Source organism: Dermacentor andersoni, chromosome 1, assembly GCF_023375885.2.
Source record: "Dermacentor andersoni chromosome 1, qqDerAnde1_hic_scaffold, whole genome shotgun sequence".
Taxonomy (NCBI): domain Eukaryota; kingdom Metazoa; phylum Arthropoda; class Arachnida; order Ixodida; family Ixodidae; genus Dermacentor; species Dermacentor andersoni.
Window position 1 is genome coordinate 234,009,655 of NC_092814.1, and position 16,266 is coordinate 234,025,920.

At 43.8% G+C, this 16,266-nt stretch overlaps 1 protein-coding gene across 4 annotated transcripts in view; it reads left to right on the forward strand.

Annotated features, from left to right (window-relative positions):
* The window catches only part of LOC126547925 (influenza virus NS1A-binding protein homolog), an 84,555-nt gene that overhangs the window by 34,527 nt on the left and 33,762 nt on the right, over nt 1-16,266 (forward strand). For 2 of the 4 annotated variants that reach the window (XM_050195986.3, XM_050195988.3), the window contains 6 exons: nt 2,894-3,130; nt 7,580-7,764; nt 10,604-10,728; nt 11,208-11,464; nt 12,665-12,938; nt 13,445-13,648. In XM_050195986.3, coding sequence (XP_050051943.1) covers nt 2,969-3,130; nt 7,580-7,764; nt 10,604-10,728; nt 11,208-11,464; nt 12,665-12,938; nt 13,445-13,648 — 1,207 coding nt within the window. In that variant the 5' untranslated portion in view covers nt 2,894-2,968. Of the gene's footprint in view, nt 1-2,136; nt 2,302-2,893; nt 3,131-7,579; nt 7,765-10,603; nt 10,729-11,207; nt 11,465-12,664; nt 12,939-13,444; nt 13,649-16,266 lie in introns of those variants that run through there. The other 2 variants (XM_055063455.2, XM_055063456.2) reach the window with 2 other exon arrangements.

A 16,266-nucleotide genomic window follows, 5' to 3' on the forward strand; every position in this document is an offset into this window, starting at 1 on the left:
TCACTACTTTGCCAATAGTAGTGCAAACATTTTGAACTCTTTACCATTAATGCAAATATGTTTAAGCTATAGAATGTCATTTGCCTCGCCTTCCTATCTCTTCTCGTGCCAAAGTAACCGAGCAATCCATGACAACCAGTGGGGACGTCCGGTTGACGTACAGCGGGCTGTAATTGAATGTCTGACTGCAGAAGGTTGTGCGCCCATCAACATTCCAACATTCCATCAGCACTGTGCGGACGTGGGCAAGGACTGTGATAGACGAAAATCCAGCCTGATCAAATCTCCAGGATCCGCAGCGAAGTGGACGGCCCGCAACAGCCTCTGATGAGGATCATCAATATCAGGTGGATGAGTTGATTCGGGGCAATCGCAGGATCAAGCAGCACGAGATCGCAACAACACTAGCCATTTCCGTTGGTTCAGTTAACCACATGGACATCCTATGTTACAAGATTTGCGCTCGCTCGGTACGCTTCCTCGATTCTTTCATGTCAATCGTCAGCACCGTCCACTTCGGTGTTGATCCTGGAGTGCTGACGTCAATACACAGTGCTGACGTCAATACACAGTTCTGACGTCAATACAGGCATCCCCGTAAACTGCAGTCAGAGGGCGATGAATGTTGATGGGCGCACAACCTTCTGCAGTCCTTCACTTACAGCCTGCTGTCTCAACCAGTCGTCACCACTGAATGCCATGGATTGCTCGATTACTCTGGCACGAGAAGGGAGAGGATTAAACATCAGTGCATTCATGATAAAGAATTCCAAATGTTTGCAGTGCTATTGGCAAAGTAGTAGGCTTGGAGGCATTACTTTCTGAATCACCTTCGTAATATTGTAACCGTCAGCGGCGCTCTCGCGAGGCCGCGAGGAAAGAGACTGTGCTGCAGCGCGTGTGTAACATCAGATTTCTTTTTGCAGCGAGCGACCCGTGATTGTGACCACGGTCTCCTTAGCTTATTGGGGGCATGGCGCGCAGCGGCCGTCCTATTTCCGTGGCTGCGGTTCCAGCTGGCAGGGGCAGGCGTAACGAAGTGCCCTTCGTCGCGCACGCGGTTCGCGGCTCCCTGCAGTCTGTGGAAATTTGTCCATCGCGCTGGCGTGATGGCGCGCGTGCGTTGCATCCGATATGTCCGATAATGGAATATTTGGCCCATTTTCGCGTGTTTACTTCGTTACCGCGCAGCTCTCGACTCGCGCATCGACACTTCACGGCGTTTCACATCTCCAGCAAACGCGATAAAAGCGTACTGCGAGCCTTAGGGCGCATTGGAAGTTTCCATGGCACCATTGTGTGCTCTTTGCGCTCGAAAAATAGCCTCGGGTTAGTGTCATGCCGCTGCGCAAAGAAAGCACGTGGTATACGTGAATGAGAGTTCGCCGGATGTGCATCTCGCGTTCTCTGCGCGTTTCCGGTCGCGGCTTGCATCTCGACGAATAGAAGCCGAGCAAAGCTGCTCGATGGGCTATTGGGGCGCGATCAGACGCGCAGCATCCGCCGACTGTCTCACGGGTCGGGTGTCCGGACGCTGTGTGCTATAGGCAGTTCACGTGTACCGGGCTGCGACACGAGCTCATGCGCATCTTACCAGTGTACCCGTTGGCGGCTCTGTCGTTCCCGAGGGCTGCTTCTTGTACCGAAAGTGGTCCGACCGATCCGCGCCTGCAGGAGGGACGAAATCAGTCTAGGATCGTGCGGTCCCCCCTGTGTCTCATCGCTGTTTACGAATACGCGCATAAAAAAATCGTTGTGAATTTGTTTCACGAGCGGAGCACCTGTCTATGCACAAGCGAGAGGCATTGGCGCGGCGACGGCTGCAGGTTTCCGTCTCGTAACGAGAGTTCAAAAAGTGGCGTTGTAGCTTCGTAGAGAAAGCGCAGGGAGAAAGCAAATTACAGTTGTATTGTTTTGAGAGACGGCGACATCTGTTTAGATGTTGACCCGGCGTTATCGTGTCTGGGTGCCGCGCCTATCTAATCGCTCAGACTACTGTAGTGGACCTCACGTGTTTCCAGGCGCAGACGCGGCGGCCAGATAGCGCGGCTCTTCCAGGGCCCGCTGGCTGCTGCCGGTCGCGATAAGCGCTTGTCTGCGCCGTCTCCACGGGTGCACTTGAGCGAGGCTGGGTAGATGCAGCCAGTCAACTCGGCGCTACCTTACGTCATACAAAATACTCCGCGCTGCTGTTCTACATACGTGCGCGGTGTAGTCGCTTTAATGCGGAATAGATGCTTTAACGCTGAAGCAAGGAATTTGGTACAGATTATTCAATTGCATATCCTTGGGCGGTATACTGTAAGGATTCCTTTTGCTCGATTGTAGTCCTTTCTTATCATTCACCACTTTCGATTACCAATACCGGTAATAAGGAAGGCGGAGCCGCTGACAGAGGTGAAAAGGAATATAGCAGCGGAAAAGAATCTTTACTCTTTACCTGGATTTCAGCTGCTTATTCTACAGATCCATATGTTTAATGCAAAATCTGAAGCACAGCCGCAATCTGCTTGCTCTTAAGTGATGTACAGTTGACCATAAAATTTTACAGACCACTGGTTCTGAGAAAAAGCTTTCCACAGCCTAATGTTAGCATTTCCAGCCCCCACTAGTATCTGCGAACAACGTTGCCGTATACCAATTTACTGGCTACTGTGACAGGCTGCTGGGAAATAATGTTTTTTGAGAACCCATGGTTTGTGAGTTCGTGAACTTTTGTGGTCGACTGTATGCTTGTGTGCATGTACGCGCACAAATAGGCGTGCGTACACATTGTTTCCTGTTCAAATTTATGTAGTGCCCCATTCATAGGATATCGCCAGCAATGTTGATGTCTCGTTTATCTGGTAGCTACCCTTCTTAGTGACATTTTAATTTGTTTGCCCCTTTGCAGGACTCTGGTCTTCAGCCTCCAGTCGTGGAATCTCTTAGTAGCGACTGTGCCTTCCGTGGAACTAACTCGGGAACAATGGATCCGACCGTTGTGATCAACACACTTGATGAGGATGAGCAGAAGCCTGCAAAGCCAGCAGAGATGCTTGTCTTCGATGATTCTGCCCACCTTAACAAAGTGCTTATGAACTTGAACAAGCTGCGCAAGAACAAGCAGTTTTGCGATGTTGTTTTACATGTAAGCATACTGGCTTTCTTTTTCTTTCTTCACTTTTGCATGCAATGACTTCTCAAATGTTTCATTTTACCGAAAGTGTTTCTTTTTTTATTAATTTGCTTTTACTCATTAAAGCATTTCCGTAGTGGTCTGCAACATCAGTTGGCTGCCATTAGACAGATATGCCCCCAGAATTGCTTTTGTGTTTACAACGTAGAGCATTCTAAAAGGTTCAGTGGTACTTGCTTGACTTTTTGCCACATAGTATATGAATTATGATGCGCACTGAACTTCCTAGTGTAGTTTACACAAGCAAAAAAGAAAATTCGTAACTTAATTTAAAGGACTTGCTATCTCAAGTTCAAGTCTCTCGTGCACATGGTGCCACTAGCGTACATGCTCATCAGTTGCCCCTTCAGGTACATGATGACAAACCTGTGCTAGCAAAGTACATATACTATATGCCTTTGTGAACTTCGTGTTTGCTGTGGTGCTAGAGTTGCTGTATATACTTGTATACTGTAACTCTATGGCACGACCTTGCTTGTCATGGCTGTTGCCTCTGAGATATTGGTGCACAATTTTGCACCTTTTCCACCTTTTTTTTGTGTGATTAGACATAAGTCATTTCGCACCAACTGTCTCAATCATGGCACTTGACCAATAACCACTTCTCTAAAAAATTCTAAAAAATTTGCAGATGTATAATCATAAGTTGCACAGCATTTTCACAAAATATTTTGAGCAGAAAATGTTTTTTGTGCCGGTGAGGGCCACTTGAATTTCGCGATACAGTGGAAAACCAGGTACAAAACTAAATTTGCCAAAAATCAACCGTCTGACGCATTCTTTCAAAATGTATTTTTCATTGTCTGAACATTCTTATTTCATTGGAAAACTGTTTTACAAAATGCTTTTATGCTGTTCAATCCTTAGCACTGAGGTAAAAAATGTACAAGTTATAGTGTTCTTGGGAAATTGTTCACAAAAAAGAAGATGGTCATGGAACAAAACCTGGAATTAGTTTCATAGAACTGTCCCTACAACTTACTATCTTCCAAAATTTCGTTTTCGCCTCTGTGCTATGCACAGGATCTACAATAAAAGCTTGAATTTGGCACAAATACTATTTCGATCTGTTCAGACGTCAGTAACACGCTAAGGTGGTCCATGAAAAAAATTTGCATAAAAGCAGATATAATTGGAAAGCATAGCTACATACTTTCACCATGGAAATTTTAATCGAAGTAATTTTCATTTTCCCTGAGAAAAAAAAAAATTTATTTGAGTCTTGCCATTGCAATATTTGTTTCGAGCTTCGACTTCACCTCGTAGCATTTTGGCGGGAAATACAAACCAGGGTGATGCGAACTGCAAACAAACCAGGGTGTGTGGAGAGGAATAAAAGCACTGATCACCCAGAAGGTTATAAGAATTTAAATACTGAAGGTATGCCTACTTAAAATAGATGGATGTTGTATACTTCTGTGTTACTGAAAGTATACATCCAGTAACACAGATGCAGCTACCTGTGCGTGGAGTCGTAGAGCGGGCCACAAATCGCTTTCTCGAGCATGAACTGGGAGCACCACTTGCACGACACATGTTCAGTCATCGTGAAACTAGCAAAAAAAAAATGAATACATTTGGTGAATATTGTTGATAGGTAGCTTTATTGAGCATATTGTATCAACTTGTACCATGATGTCTCTACTATTATTCCAGCTACTTGGGGCCAGGTAGACAGTAGTCAGCAAATTTTTTGTTGCGATATGCAGCACAAGGTCTTTGTGATATCAAGCCTGAAGAAATCAATAATTACAGCTGTTTATTATTGGGGGCTTTGGGGCACTTAAGTCAGTAATATATTTTTGACTTTGTTTGTTATTGCATTCATATATGGGGCGGTCATTTTTAAGCTTTACAGAAATTTAAAAAATAGGCTTTTGCAGGTTTTCTCAGTCAAAATGCTAATTACTTCGATTAAAATTCCTGTGGCAAAAGTTATGCTTCTAGATTATATACGCTTTCCTGTGTATTTTTCCATGAACCACCTTAGTGCGTTACTAACGTCTAAATATAAGCCAAAATAGCATTTTTGCCAAAGTCTGGCTTTTATTATCACCCATTCCTGCGTCGGCGTCAGTGTAGCCGAGCAAACGAGCGCAGAGAAGGATGCAAGAGCGAACTCGGCACACAGGGGGGATGAAAGACGTGAGCAAGAAAGTGGTGGAGAAGGGTGCAGTGAAAGTGTGAGAAGAAAAGCATAGTGCAGCAACAATGGCTACACTATCGCACCATGCGTAATTCATCTGGGAGGTCTGTCTGCGGCCGCTGCTGTGGATCGCGCATGGGCTGCCTCTCGGCATCTCCAGATTAGCAAGGCAGTCGCACCATACTTTGCTCTGTTTGCAACGTGTCGCATGATACAGATTGTCTGCGCCAGCCAATATATCGCGAAATGAAAGCGCTTATAGAGCTGTGCTCAAATTTCACGTTGGGGAGCATCATAATTGTTGGTGAGTTAATCGTCGGTAATGAAATAAAAATATTTAGGCAACGCAAAAATGCAAAGTTCAAAGGAATGCGCGAGACAGTCGATTTTTGTCTTCCCCCCCCCCCCCCCCCCCCTCCCGCACATGGTTTTCCACCATTTCGTAAAATTCAAATGGCCCTCACCAGCGAAAAAAAATATTTTTACCACTGAGCATATTTTGGAAAGATACTGTGCAGGTAATGCTTATATACATGTAATTTTCTTTTTCAATTTTTTTAGAGAAATGGTAATTGCTCGACTGCCGCGGTTCGGACATTTGGCATAGAATGACCCACATATGTCCAACCTTACGCTTCAGACAAGATGACATCAACCAGCCCAAACACAATAACTTGGAATCTCAAGTGAAATTTTGCATTATTACATATTTTGGAGGCACATAAAAAAAAAAAACTTGCACATTTAACTGAAATCTCGTATCTAGCAATCGTATGCACGATATCTCTTGCTCCGTAAAGCAGTCTCATGTCATCTTCTTTTCTTCCCTGAGATGTTTAGTGACAACTTGGTGCACTACATACAAAATGCAAACAATTAAGGCACTTATTTTTATAAACCTTGCAAACTGAAACATAATGCAAAACTGATCGATGCATACACTGCTCTTTATTAGTTCATTGGGAAGTTTTACTACAGATGAGTTCAGCTGATATAGTGAGCAAGCAATTTGTTGCTTTGTCGTGCATAATACAATGTGCAATTTGTGAGTAGTTCTGTAATACTAAGGTGCACATCACCCTCGCTCGGAGCATATTCGGCAGTGTAATGTAATAAATCGACACGTTTTGTTTCTGACGCTGCAATTCTGCTGCAGAAATATATACTTTTTAATGTATGCCAGCACTTTTTATGGCAAAACAAGAGCCTGAGAACAAAGAGCGTGAAGAGCAGGGAAACCATGTAGAATGAATTGCATTTTGAGTCCACCATAAATACTGAGGCCATCATTCAGGCTATGGAGAATGATGGCACCATAATTTTGGTACCCACGCACCAGCTGGAATTCCAGAAATAAACATTAATATTGGTTTTTTTTTTTCTTTTTTTTACCTTGAAGCTTCAATTACTTTTCAGCAGTTCTGACGTTTTGACAGTTTTTATACAAATGAACTGTATGTTAAACAATCGTAAAGTATACCCCTATTTTCAATATGTTGCAACATACATGATATGCAGCTATTCTGACTTTTTATGTTTAAACTCGTGCAGTTTCCTTTTTTTTTTTCTTCTTTGGAAACGGGTATATTTGGGCATTGCTAGCCTAAAAAAAAGCTGTTCTATTCTTTTTATTACTTTCTTGTGAAAAAATAAATAAAATATTCATGTAATAAATGGGTAACCTTGTAACTAAACCACCCATGAAATAAAGTTAGATGAAAACTCATCTCGTTGGGATTGCTCATAGTCAAGGATAAAACAGACACCGACCAAAAGCATTAAAAGAAAAAAAAACCAAGACCTTTCGGCTCCCCGACGGGGGCCTTGTTCACAATGAATTCGTGTTTCATTGTGAACAAGGCCGGTGTGGGGGCTAAAACATCTCTTGGTTTCTTTTCTTTTGATGTGTTTGGTTGGTGTCCGTTTTACCCTTGACTATAAACCACCTATATTTTGTTCTTGTTTCCGAACTTTTAATTATTTTTTAATTAGAGGTAGGGGGATAGAGATGGAAACCAGAAAATAAATTCCTAATGTTTGTGTTGTGGCTTTTGGAATTTGGTACTTCAGAGTTTTCTCGTGCAAGCTTCAAGGTCTCGTATGCTGCATAGCAATGCAGGTTCCTGTTTGGTTCACAACCATTGCTTATAGTATGCTCGAGGAAGTTATGAGGCAATTATCGCTGATGTTGAGGAAAAAGTAACCAAAAGTGTGTAGGTCCAATTAACAGAAAATGCTGTCCTATTGCCATGCAGGTCGGTTCGGGTCAGGACATGCACGAGATATATGCACATCGTGCTGTGGTAGCCAGTGTGAGTCCTTACCTGTTCGAACTGCTGGCCCAGAAAACCAAGGGCACACTGCAGAACCAGTGCAAGATCAATGGGAACTTTGACATTAGTGCTTTTGAACGACTCGTGGACTATGCCTACACATCCAGGTGTGTTTATTCTTGCATGCCATTCATAAGGAGGCATTCACATGACACGCGGCACTTAAGCTCACATCATTCACATTCACAACCTTTTTTTCTAACCAACTGCCTTGGACAGTGCGTTGCCAATGCAGAGCACTTCACATTCCAAATGCCATCAATTTGCCTTGCTGCATGCTAATGGGTGTCATGAAACACGTGCCTAGTGATGACATTTGTGAGCTTGAGGAAAAATCACATTAGGTTGCAGCTTTTGGAAGTGCATGGGAGTGCAAACCTTACAAGACGGGCAACCACCATTGCCTTAGCAGATAATGTTACACTGTTCAAAATTGAAAATTATCGGACACAGTAGCTGAGTGCTGTGTACTTGTCGAGGCTGGCACTATTAAATGTTACTGCTGGTAATCGTGTCAGCAAAAATATAAACACAGTGACCATTTGTCAAATGCAGTCCTCTCTTATTGTCATGTAGTCGAGCAAGAGTGGCTGCTTTGCTATTGCAGAAGTGTCATTCACTTATAGTACAGTCTAACATACTATTCCTCTTTAGTATTGAAGCAAGTACTGCCACTGCTCCTTTTCATTATTGAAGAAATACATTTTTTCATATAAGACTGAACAATGGGTGACTGTCGTTCTTCATTTGCTTGACTGTTTTGTTGCTCACTTTGTATAGTTTCACAGAAAAAGAAGTGCATGTCGTATAATTTTAAGAGTAGGCACACTGCTGTTTCTGCCCTCTTTGCTAGTGGATAAGGCTGCTTAATATTTAGGTTCTTGAAAATTGTTACCCAAGTTATGGACATAGCAGATGACATACATTTCTTGTCACTGTCAATATTGTTTTTTGCTAAATATGTCAAACCTGGCTCGCATAGAATTTATGTACATACATTGCACCTTTGTAAGCTTTTGTGTTAAACTCGTTGTCTGAATAAATTGTAAAAGTTTGACTATGTACTTATGTAATTACCGTATTTACTCGAATCTAATGTGCACTTTTCTTACGATAAAACGCGTCCGAAAATTGCGTGCGCGTTAGAATCGAGTAAGACCCTAAATCTGCGTTACCATATCGCTATCGGCATTTAAAAATGGCCGCCTCGTACGCACTTCGAGCCTAGCTGCCGTAGCTTCCTCCATGTGTTGTAGTAAGTGTTGCACCGTTCGTCTTCCCGTTTTCTGCATTTGCGCTATCAGCATGGAAGTGCTGACTGCAAAGATGTGTAGACTTCATCACGATGCTGTAATTAAAAGGAAAGTGATCACGTGTGCCGAGATGGACGGAGATCGAGTCGCATCACGGGCGTTCTGAGTTCCCGAAACTTGCGTGCGGGACTGGAGCAAATAGGAGATTTGTTCTACTACGGCGGCTGCTACGTACGGCACGGCCGCGCGGTGTCCGTCTTGAAAGTGATCTGCTCTTGTGGCTCTCGTCACTTAGCTCGCGTTGAAGCGAGAGGCCGCACAAAGGTCAATTTGCTCCATTATTCGCTCGCTCCTGCTACCGCTGATAAAGAGTTTCCATGGTCATTGCGTGAGATGTGTTCATGTTTGCTTGTGCGCGCGTGACACCATGCTTGTTAATTTAGTTAGTAAGCGAATGTTTAAAAGTTTATGTTGCCTGTAAAACAACTATCCTTACTTTTCGTATAGCTGTCTACTAATTTGCTATTGCAATCGATGCTTTGCCTTTCGGGTGAAACTCCGACTTCTTTTATTTATCGCAACTTTAATGTATTGGGAGTAAATCATTGTTCTTCCAAATTAGAGAAACTTGTATTTCCGTATGAAAGAATGAGGTGCACGGAAGTATAAAGGACTTTTTTAGTAAATATAGTAAGTGAGAAAAAAAAAAAGAATGTGTAAACAATGCGAGCTTGGTTGTGCGTTGACACCTGCAATAATTTTATTATGGCCACCCCAACTTATTAACTCACCATCAGAACTATACATTGGAAAAAGAATCTTTGATCTGTTATTCAACGTAAGGCTTGAGGGCAGCAGACTAGTTGGTAGCATAATAGTATATTTGCAAATAGAAGATGGCAAGTTACTTGAAGCAGTATTTTGCATGATATCATTACTTGCGCACATGTTGCAAAGGTTACTCAGCATTTGAAGTTGCAAGTGGAATTGAGCCGTGTATTGCCTTTTTTTAAAAGTCTTTGGACTTTGGTAATCGTACAGTCTGTTCGATTCGCCTGCACCACTGTGAACCAGTTCACGGCGGTTCACGAGAAGTTTGGTAATTGGGCAGCTCGATTTCTGTGGTGCAGGCACAGCGCGACACTGGAAACGAGTTCCAAGGTGCAGACACAGTACAGGCATTATGTTGTGTCTGACTAACATGCACGGAATGCGTATGTTCGAGAGGTTCTGAACTGCAGGTATGATCAGCTACTGGGGCATTAATACACAACACACTTGTGTAGACACATCAGATGTGCTTAATGGGGTTTTAATGGCGCTCGTGCCGGTGTACTGTGTCATCTGCTACGCTGCTGCTTTGCACCTGTACTCCTGCACCAAGTCGGCACCAACAGTGGAGTGGGTGCAGCAAAATCATGAACCAGCCCGGCACCTTTCCTACACCTTTTGAAATGAACGGCGTGGTTCAGAAGTCGCCATTGCTCTACTGCTGAAATGAATGGCAGGGTGCAGCACCTCGTGAACTGGTTCAGGTGGTGCAGGCGAATCGAACGTATCGGTAATTACACAAAAAAAGTGCAATGTAATATATGAGCTGTGTTGTGCAGCTATACTTGCAGGGCATAGCCTTAACACCTGTATTTGCAATCTCTAAAATTGGCTTTGCCTTAGCAATAGTTTTGATGTGCAGGCTGGAAGTACCCAAATCAAAAATGAAAGCCATGTACTTGGCAGCTGCAAAGCTGAAAGTACATCCAGTGACCAAGTATTGTGGGAAGTACCTTGTGGAACACCTAACCCCTGACAACTGCACAGGTAAGTCTACATTCTTCTATGTGTTCAGGGTGGCACTAGATCAACCTGATTGATGCTTAAGGGTTTTGCTCATAATCAGCAAGGAGTAGCAGAAAAGCATTTCAGGGCAAATAAATTAATTCTGCATATTAGCTTTATATTTTACTGTCTGCTGCTAATGGCACTTCGAGCAAAACCTTCTCCCTAATTTCTCTTTTCCATTGACCTACACATGTTGCATGCATGTGGCAGCACCTTTATAAGATGCATTTCTAAGGGTGGTGGTGTTTAGCTCATTTTCCAATCTCTTTGTAACAGCCTCTGGCAGTTTGGGCCGCATCTTGCAGCATTTCTCATGAAAATTGTCCAGGTCTGCAGCAATTGCCCAACACTTCTCATAAATGAACCCCTCTCCCCCCCCCCCCCCACACACACACACATGTGCACATATGCCGTGGAAGGATGGTAAAAAGTTGTTTTCTTTGTTGCCACACGTGCAGGAGTGCGGGCCATTTTGGTGGAGTCCATGGACCAAGAGCTAGTCGCAGAAGTGGATGCGTACCTGCGAGAGAACATAGCCGAGGTGGTGAAGAGCAAGGAGCTGCAGAGCCTGCCCCACATCCAGGTGGAACTAGTGCAGCACAGCAGCTGCGAAATGGATGCTACAAACAACAAGCACCTTTGCCATATGGTTCTCGACTGGATGCGCTCTTCTTTTGACCAGGAGGGAGTCCTTATGGAGACCCTCACCGAGAAGGTGATTGGCAAGCTTTGGTTATCAAATTAACACATTGAGCACGGCAAGGTGTAAGAATGCATTCATTTGCTGGATCCCTCAGTGCAATAGTTCGTGCTATTGGTGATGACCTTTCAGTGTGAAGCTGCTTTTCATACTGTCCAAACCGAAAACAAGATCTCATTTTGTTTGTCTTCAACTGAGAACCTAATTTCCAGCTTGCAATGATGCCTTTCTTGTTGGTTATGCTTTTCCTTGTTGTAGCTCTAGGTCAGCAGAAGTATGTAAAAATGTAATCATTGGGGTCCCTGAATACATGAACTCTTAATAGATCGAGGCAACCATGATAGCTTGAACTTTGTTAATTACAGTTAGAACATTAAATATTACAGGAGACTTGAGTGAAAGCAATCTTCATTTTTCTTTTGCAGAAAGTCAGTTTAACTTGCAATACTTGGCCATTATTGTTTTCGAATAAATTTCTCTCTAAAGGGGCTTTTCTTATGGGTCACTTGTGGGTAATTAGTTATCCTAACCAACAGTACTTTTCAGTTCCTTGTGAATATAAAGAAATCAACTTTATTGTTAAGCTCTGGTGCAGTACGGTGATGTACAAAAACACTGGTATCAGCATTTTGCACTTAAATCACTTCCTTTTTCCATGTTCACAATTGACCACAGTGTGGTCACAAAAAAATCAGGCCTTGAAAAATCTTGAAGACACTAAGTAATCTGCTTGCATCATTGTGCTTTCAATTAATTTGGGCTTCACTCGTTTGTCTGCAAGAATCAGTTTGTCTGGAGCTGATGTTGGGATACCACGGGGAGTACCAAATTCGCTTGGGAGTGTAAAATTTGCCGTCAATGGATTGCCACACCTTGGTGTCATAAAATAGGCTTTCTCATTTTTCGGACCTAAAGGCCTAGTCACTCTACCTTGAACTATCTTTGGGATCGGCTCACGTATGGGGAGTGTTTAACGCCTGCTTCACTTCCGCCGCGGGTAGGCCTGGTATTGCACTATCTTCAGGATCAACCCACATATGAAAAATTGTTGGTCTACATGCAGATGCGATCCCCCAGACCCTAGCCATAGACAGCTTCACTGTAAAGGTCTGGCAGGGAAAGTTTCTTTTGGTAGTTGCGCAACTTGTTTGCAGAAATGCAGTAATCTGTGTTGCATGTTTCGTTATTTAGTAAAACAGCTTGATTGCTTTCTAGGTGCACATGCTCTACCTTAACCTTGACCGCACGTTACATGACTGCAATGACATTGAAACTGGAGATGCAAAGGACACTGAGCTGATCCAAGACTACAAGCGTCTCTCCCGTCGATTGTCACAACCAAAGGGCAACAAGACTAAGGGCCGCTCGGGCATCACAACGCCAGCAAAGCCGCGTCAGTTCCTTTACACCCGCTCAGATTCCAGTGGATCTTCGTCGTCTGATGAGGAAGATCGTGATTGGAAGATCATTGCAACTACAGCCACTGGAGGTGAGTCCGCTGATGTTATTAGGTAGATGAGGTATGGCTATATGTAGCCTAAAGCACTGGTCACAATGTAGAAGCATTAGAGATATAATTTGCCTCATATATTATTGCATGCCAATGCTCTACTATTCTCTATTGTATATCCACAAGACGATGAGCACAAATTGGGTGCACACAGTGTGGTTTCTGTACCTGCATGACAGATAGCAAACACTGCATTTTATCCTCCACTCAGAAGCAGCATGGCACCCTAAAGGAAGCATGAAAATTCACTGTCAGGTGGTGGCTTTTTTTTTTTTTTTTTCACAAGGGCTTCATTAAGTTGAAACTGCAGAACAAAATTTAATAAATCACAGGTTATTATTGCAATTAAGATCGGGAAATGAAAAACATTGTTAAGTCGTGGATTTTTCTGAATCAAAGTCGGTCTGCAGACCATTAGCATTGTGTCAACAAGTGAATACTTGTAAATTAGTTTTCTCCACCTAAACATGTTCTTTGCTATGCAGCCCACAGTACGATGGGCCTGGCTGTTGTGTCAGGCACCATGATCGTACTGTCAGTGGTGCAGAGGCTTAATGGTCCAGCCAGCACTGGTGACAGCTCACCTGAGGTTTGCAACACTGCGGCAGGATACACCACAATGCCTCCCATGATGAGCTCTCGGTGTGGCATGGGAACAGCTGAGTTCCAAGGCAGGCTGCTTGTTTGCGGTAAGTGCCCACAGCGGTGACCAGCTGTCACAATATAGTTCAATAATTAAAAGTGGTGGCGTGCAAATAGCACAGTAGCTTCATGGCCATGTCGTTGTACTCCTGAGCTTGAGGTCACAAGCACGGTTAAAGAGAGGTGATCCGATGGCGGCGCGAGGCGCAGCCACATAGTGGGACTTGAGGCCCCCAGAACAGGTGCTGCCCCTTACGGCGGCAGCGTGTGTAGTTTTTTGGCTCGCTTTGCTGGCGCTTCTATGGGCGCGCTTGGCAGACGCACTTTATTTCGATGCATATATGCCGTTTGCCTGCTTAAAACGACTCTATTTGGTTGGAGGAATGTCCCTTTATATTTCTGCCAGCATTCGGAGCTTTAATTTGACTCGAGATCGCCTGAGTGATTTATTAATCGAGGGCTCTAGCAGCTGTCCTCTCAGCGTATGGCTGCATTAGACTCTTAATGTTGATATTTACGAGAAACACAGGCAATATAACTGCATGCTTACTAAATAGTTCCAAAGTGAGCACCGTGTAACATGCATTCAGAGGAGTGCCAGAGCACTAGATAAGCCTCCGCAGCTGTCAACATGTACAAGTCACGCGTTGCTGAATCTGCAGAGTGTCTCGGCACAATTTGAGGGGTGCTATAATCGATTTCTGAATTGTGTTAGGAGTGCAATAGCGAAAGAAAACTGCATTTGCTTTCCTTACTTTTATTGTAAGAGAAGTAATGCCCAGCATTATAATTAAGCAGGTAATTTATCTCGTTTAAGGAAACAGGTAATTATATACTTAAATCGTTAAAACGAAAAATTAAAAACGGAAAGGTTGGAAGCAACGCAGAAACACAACACCGCATGTCTTTGGTCCCTTCAGCAGATGCCCACGGTTGCAAAGCTTGGGCTGTATCGATGGATGGTATTGACTATCCTGCAGTCGGTTGCTCCAATGCTTGGTTTCGCGTTACCATGTGCGGCTGGATATTTGAAGCCGCATAGAAGTCGCTGAAGATGTGCCATTCGATCACTCCACCTCACTCCACCCCTGGCTGTTTGCACCAAGAGCTTTCACATTTGACCCCTCAGCTTGCAGAACAACGCATGTAGCTCACATAAGCTTCGTGAGCTTTCTCAAGTTGTGCGACTTGCTGTTGTCAGACCTTCTTTGTTTGCTGAACTGTTGCATCCTCATCACATCTTAGAAATTTAAAAGATGCGCTGCAATATCTACTTTGTGCTCAGCACATGAAAATCTAATGTGATGCTTATCAAGCATTTTATCAATGGTGAGGTTCTAAGCATCAGGCTTTTCAGCATGTTTCCGGAAAACTGCTTCGGCTCTCTCCAGCATTTGAAATATGTGAGTAGAGGGTGCAGCAGCCGGCCTTGTGCCTTGCGGTTTACAAGAACAGCCTCTGGTCTCTTACCGAAGCAGCCTCCGATTGCGCGCCGTCGAGCAGACGACGCATCTCTCTTGTTTCGGAAATGATGGTATTTTGACAGTAAGTGGCACGAAAACTTCCACCTGCTCAGAATTGGGCATCTGAATAATGAAAAAGGGCATATCTTTAGGTATGGGTGTTTCAATGCTGACTGAGGTTGTAAATTAAGCGCGCTTGCGCCAGCAGAATTGGCGGAGAGCAAGGCCCCCTAAGCACGTGCTGTCCCTAGCGACGGTGCTCACTTCCAGCCACACGAAGTGGCCGCTCTCTTGCCCCAACGCGGGCGCGTTGTCAGAGCACCTCTCTTCTTCCACCGCGGTCACAAGTTCAGTCCTGGCCGCAGCGGCCATATTTCAATGTATGTGAAATGTAAAAAACACTTGTGTATTTAAATTTTGATGCACGTTAAAATACCCTATGTAATCAAAATTAATCTGGAATCTCCCCACTAAGGCTTGCCTCAAATCAGATCATAGGTTTGGCATGCAAAACTCCAGAATTTAAATTTAAATACCAAATACAGTAGATGTCCATTAATTTGACTCAGGTCAATTAGATTTTGTTAATTTGAGGCAGACTGACGGCTCCAGCCAGTGCTCGTACATTTCTGTGGGCAAAGGCTTTTGTTATTTTGATCCTGAAATTGTCCCTCACCAGATAAATCAGTTAGCTGGTCAGCACACAAACACCTGCTGCCCTAAATGGTTACCCCACTTGTGACCCCCAATGCAAGCAACCTCTTTCTTGTTGACACTAGTGGACAGTGACTGCATTGGACGCATTGTCTACGGCCAAATATGCAGATTTCCTGCCTGCCTTCGGCAGAGTTCGAAGCAAGGGTGCCAGTTCAGTGAATAATTAGTAGTATTTGTTCAATTTTAACATGCACCTTTTTCTCAAGAAAATTGGACTGAGAACTTCCTGCGCATTCCCAGATAAAAGCTGCATTTGTAGCATTAGGGCCAGCCTACCCTCAGGCCTATTGCCATCACCGCCACTGTCATCACGAGATTGCAACAAAATGTTTTTTCGTGTAGTAAAGCAATGACAGTGCACTGATCACTGCATTCAGGCTTTAATTACAAAAGGTAATTTGAAATTTGTTATTTTACATTCTAAGCTAGCGGCAGCAGAGGTATCACGACTTGCATGCCTCGCAGGATGGATTGGCAAAGTATAC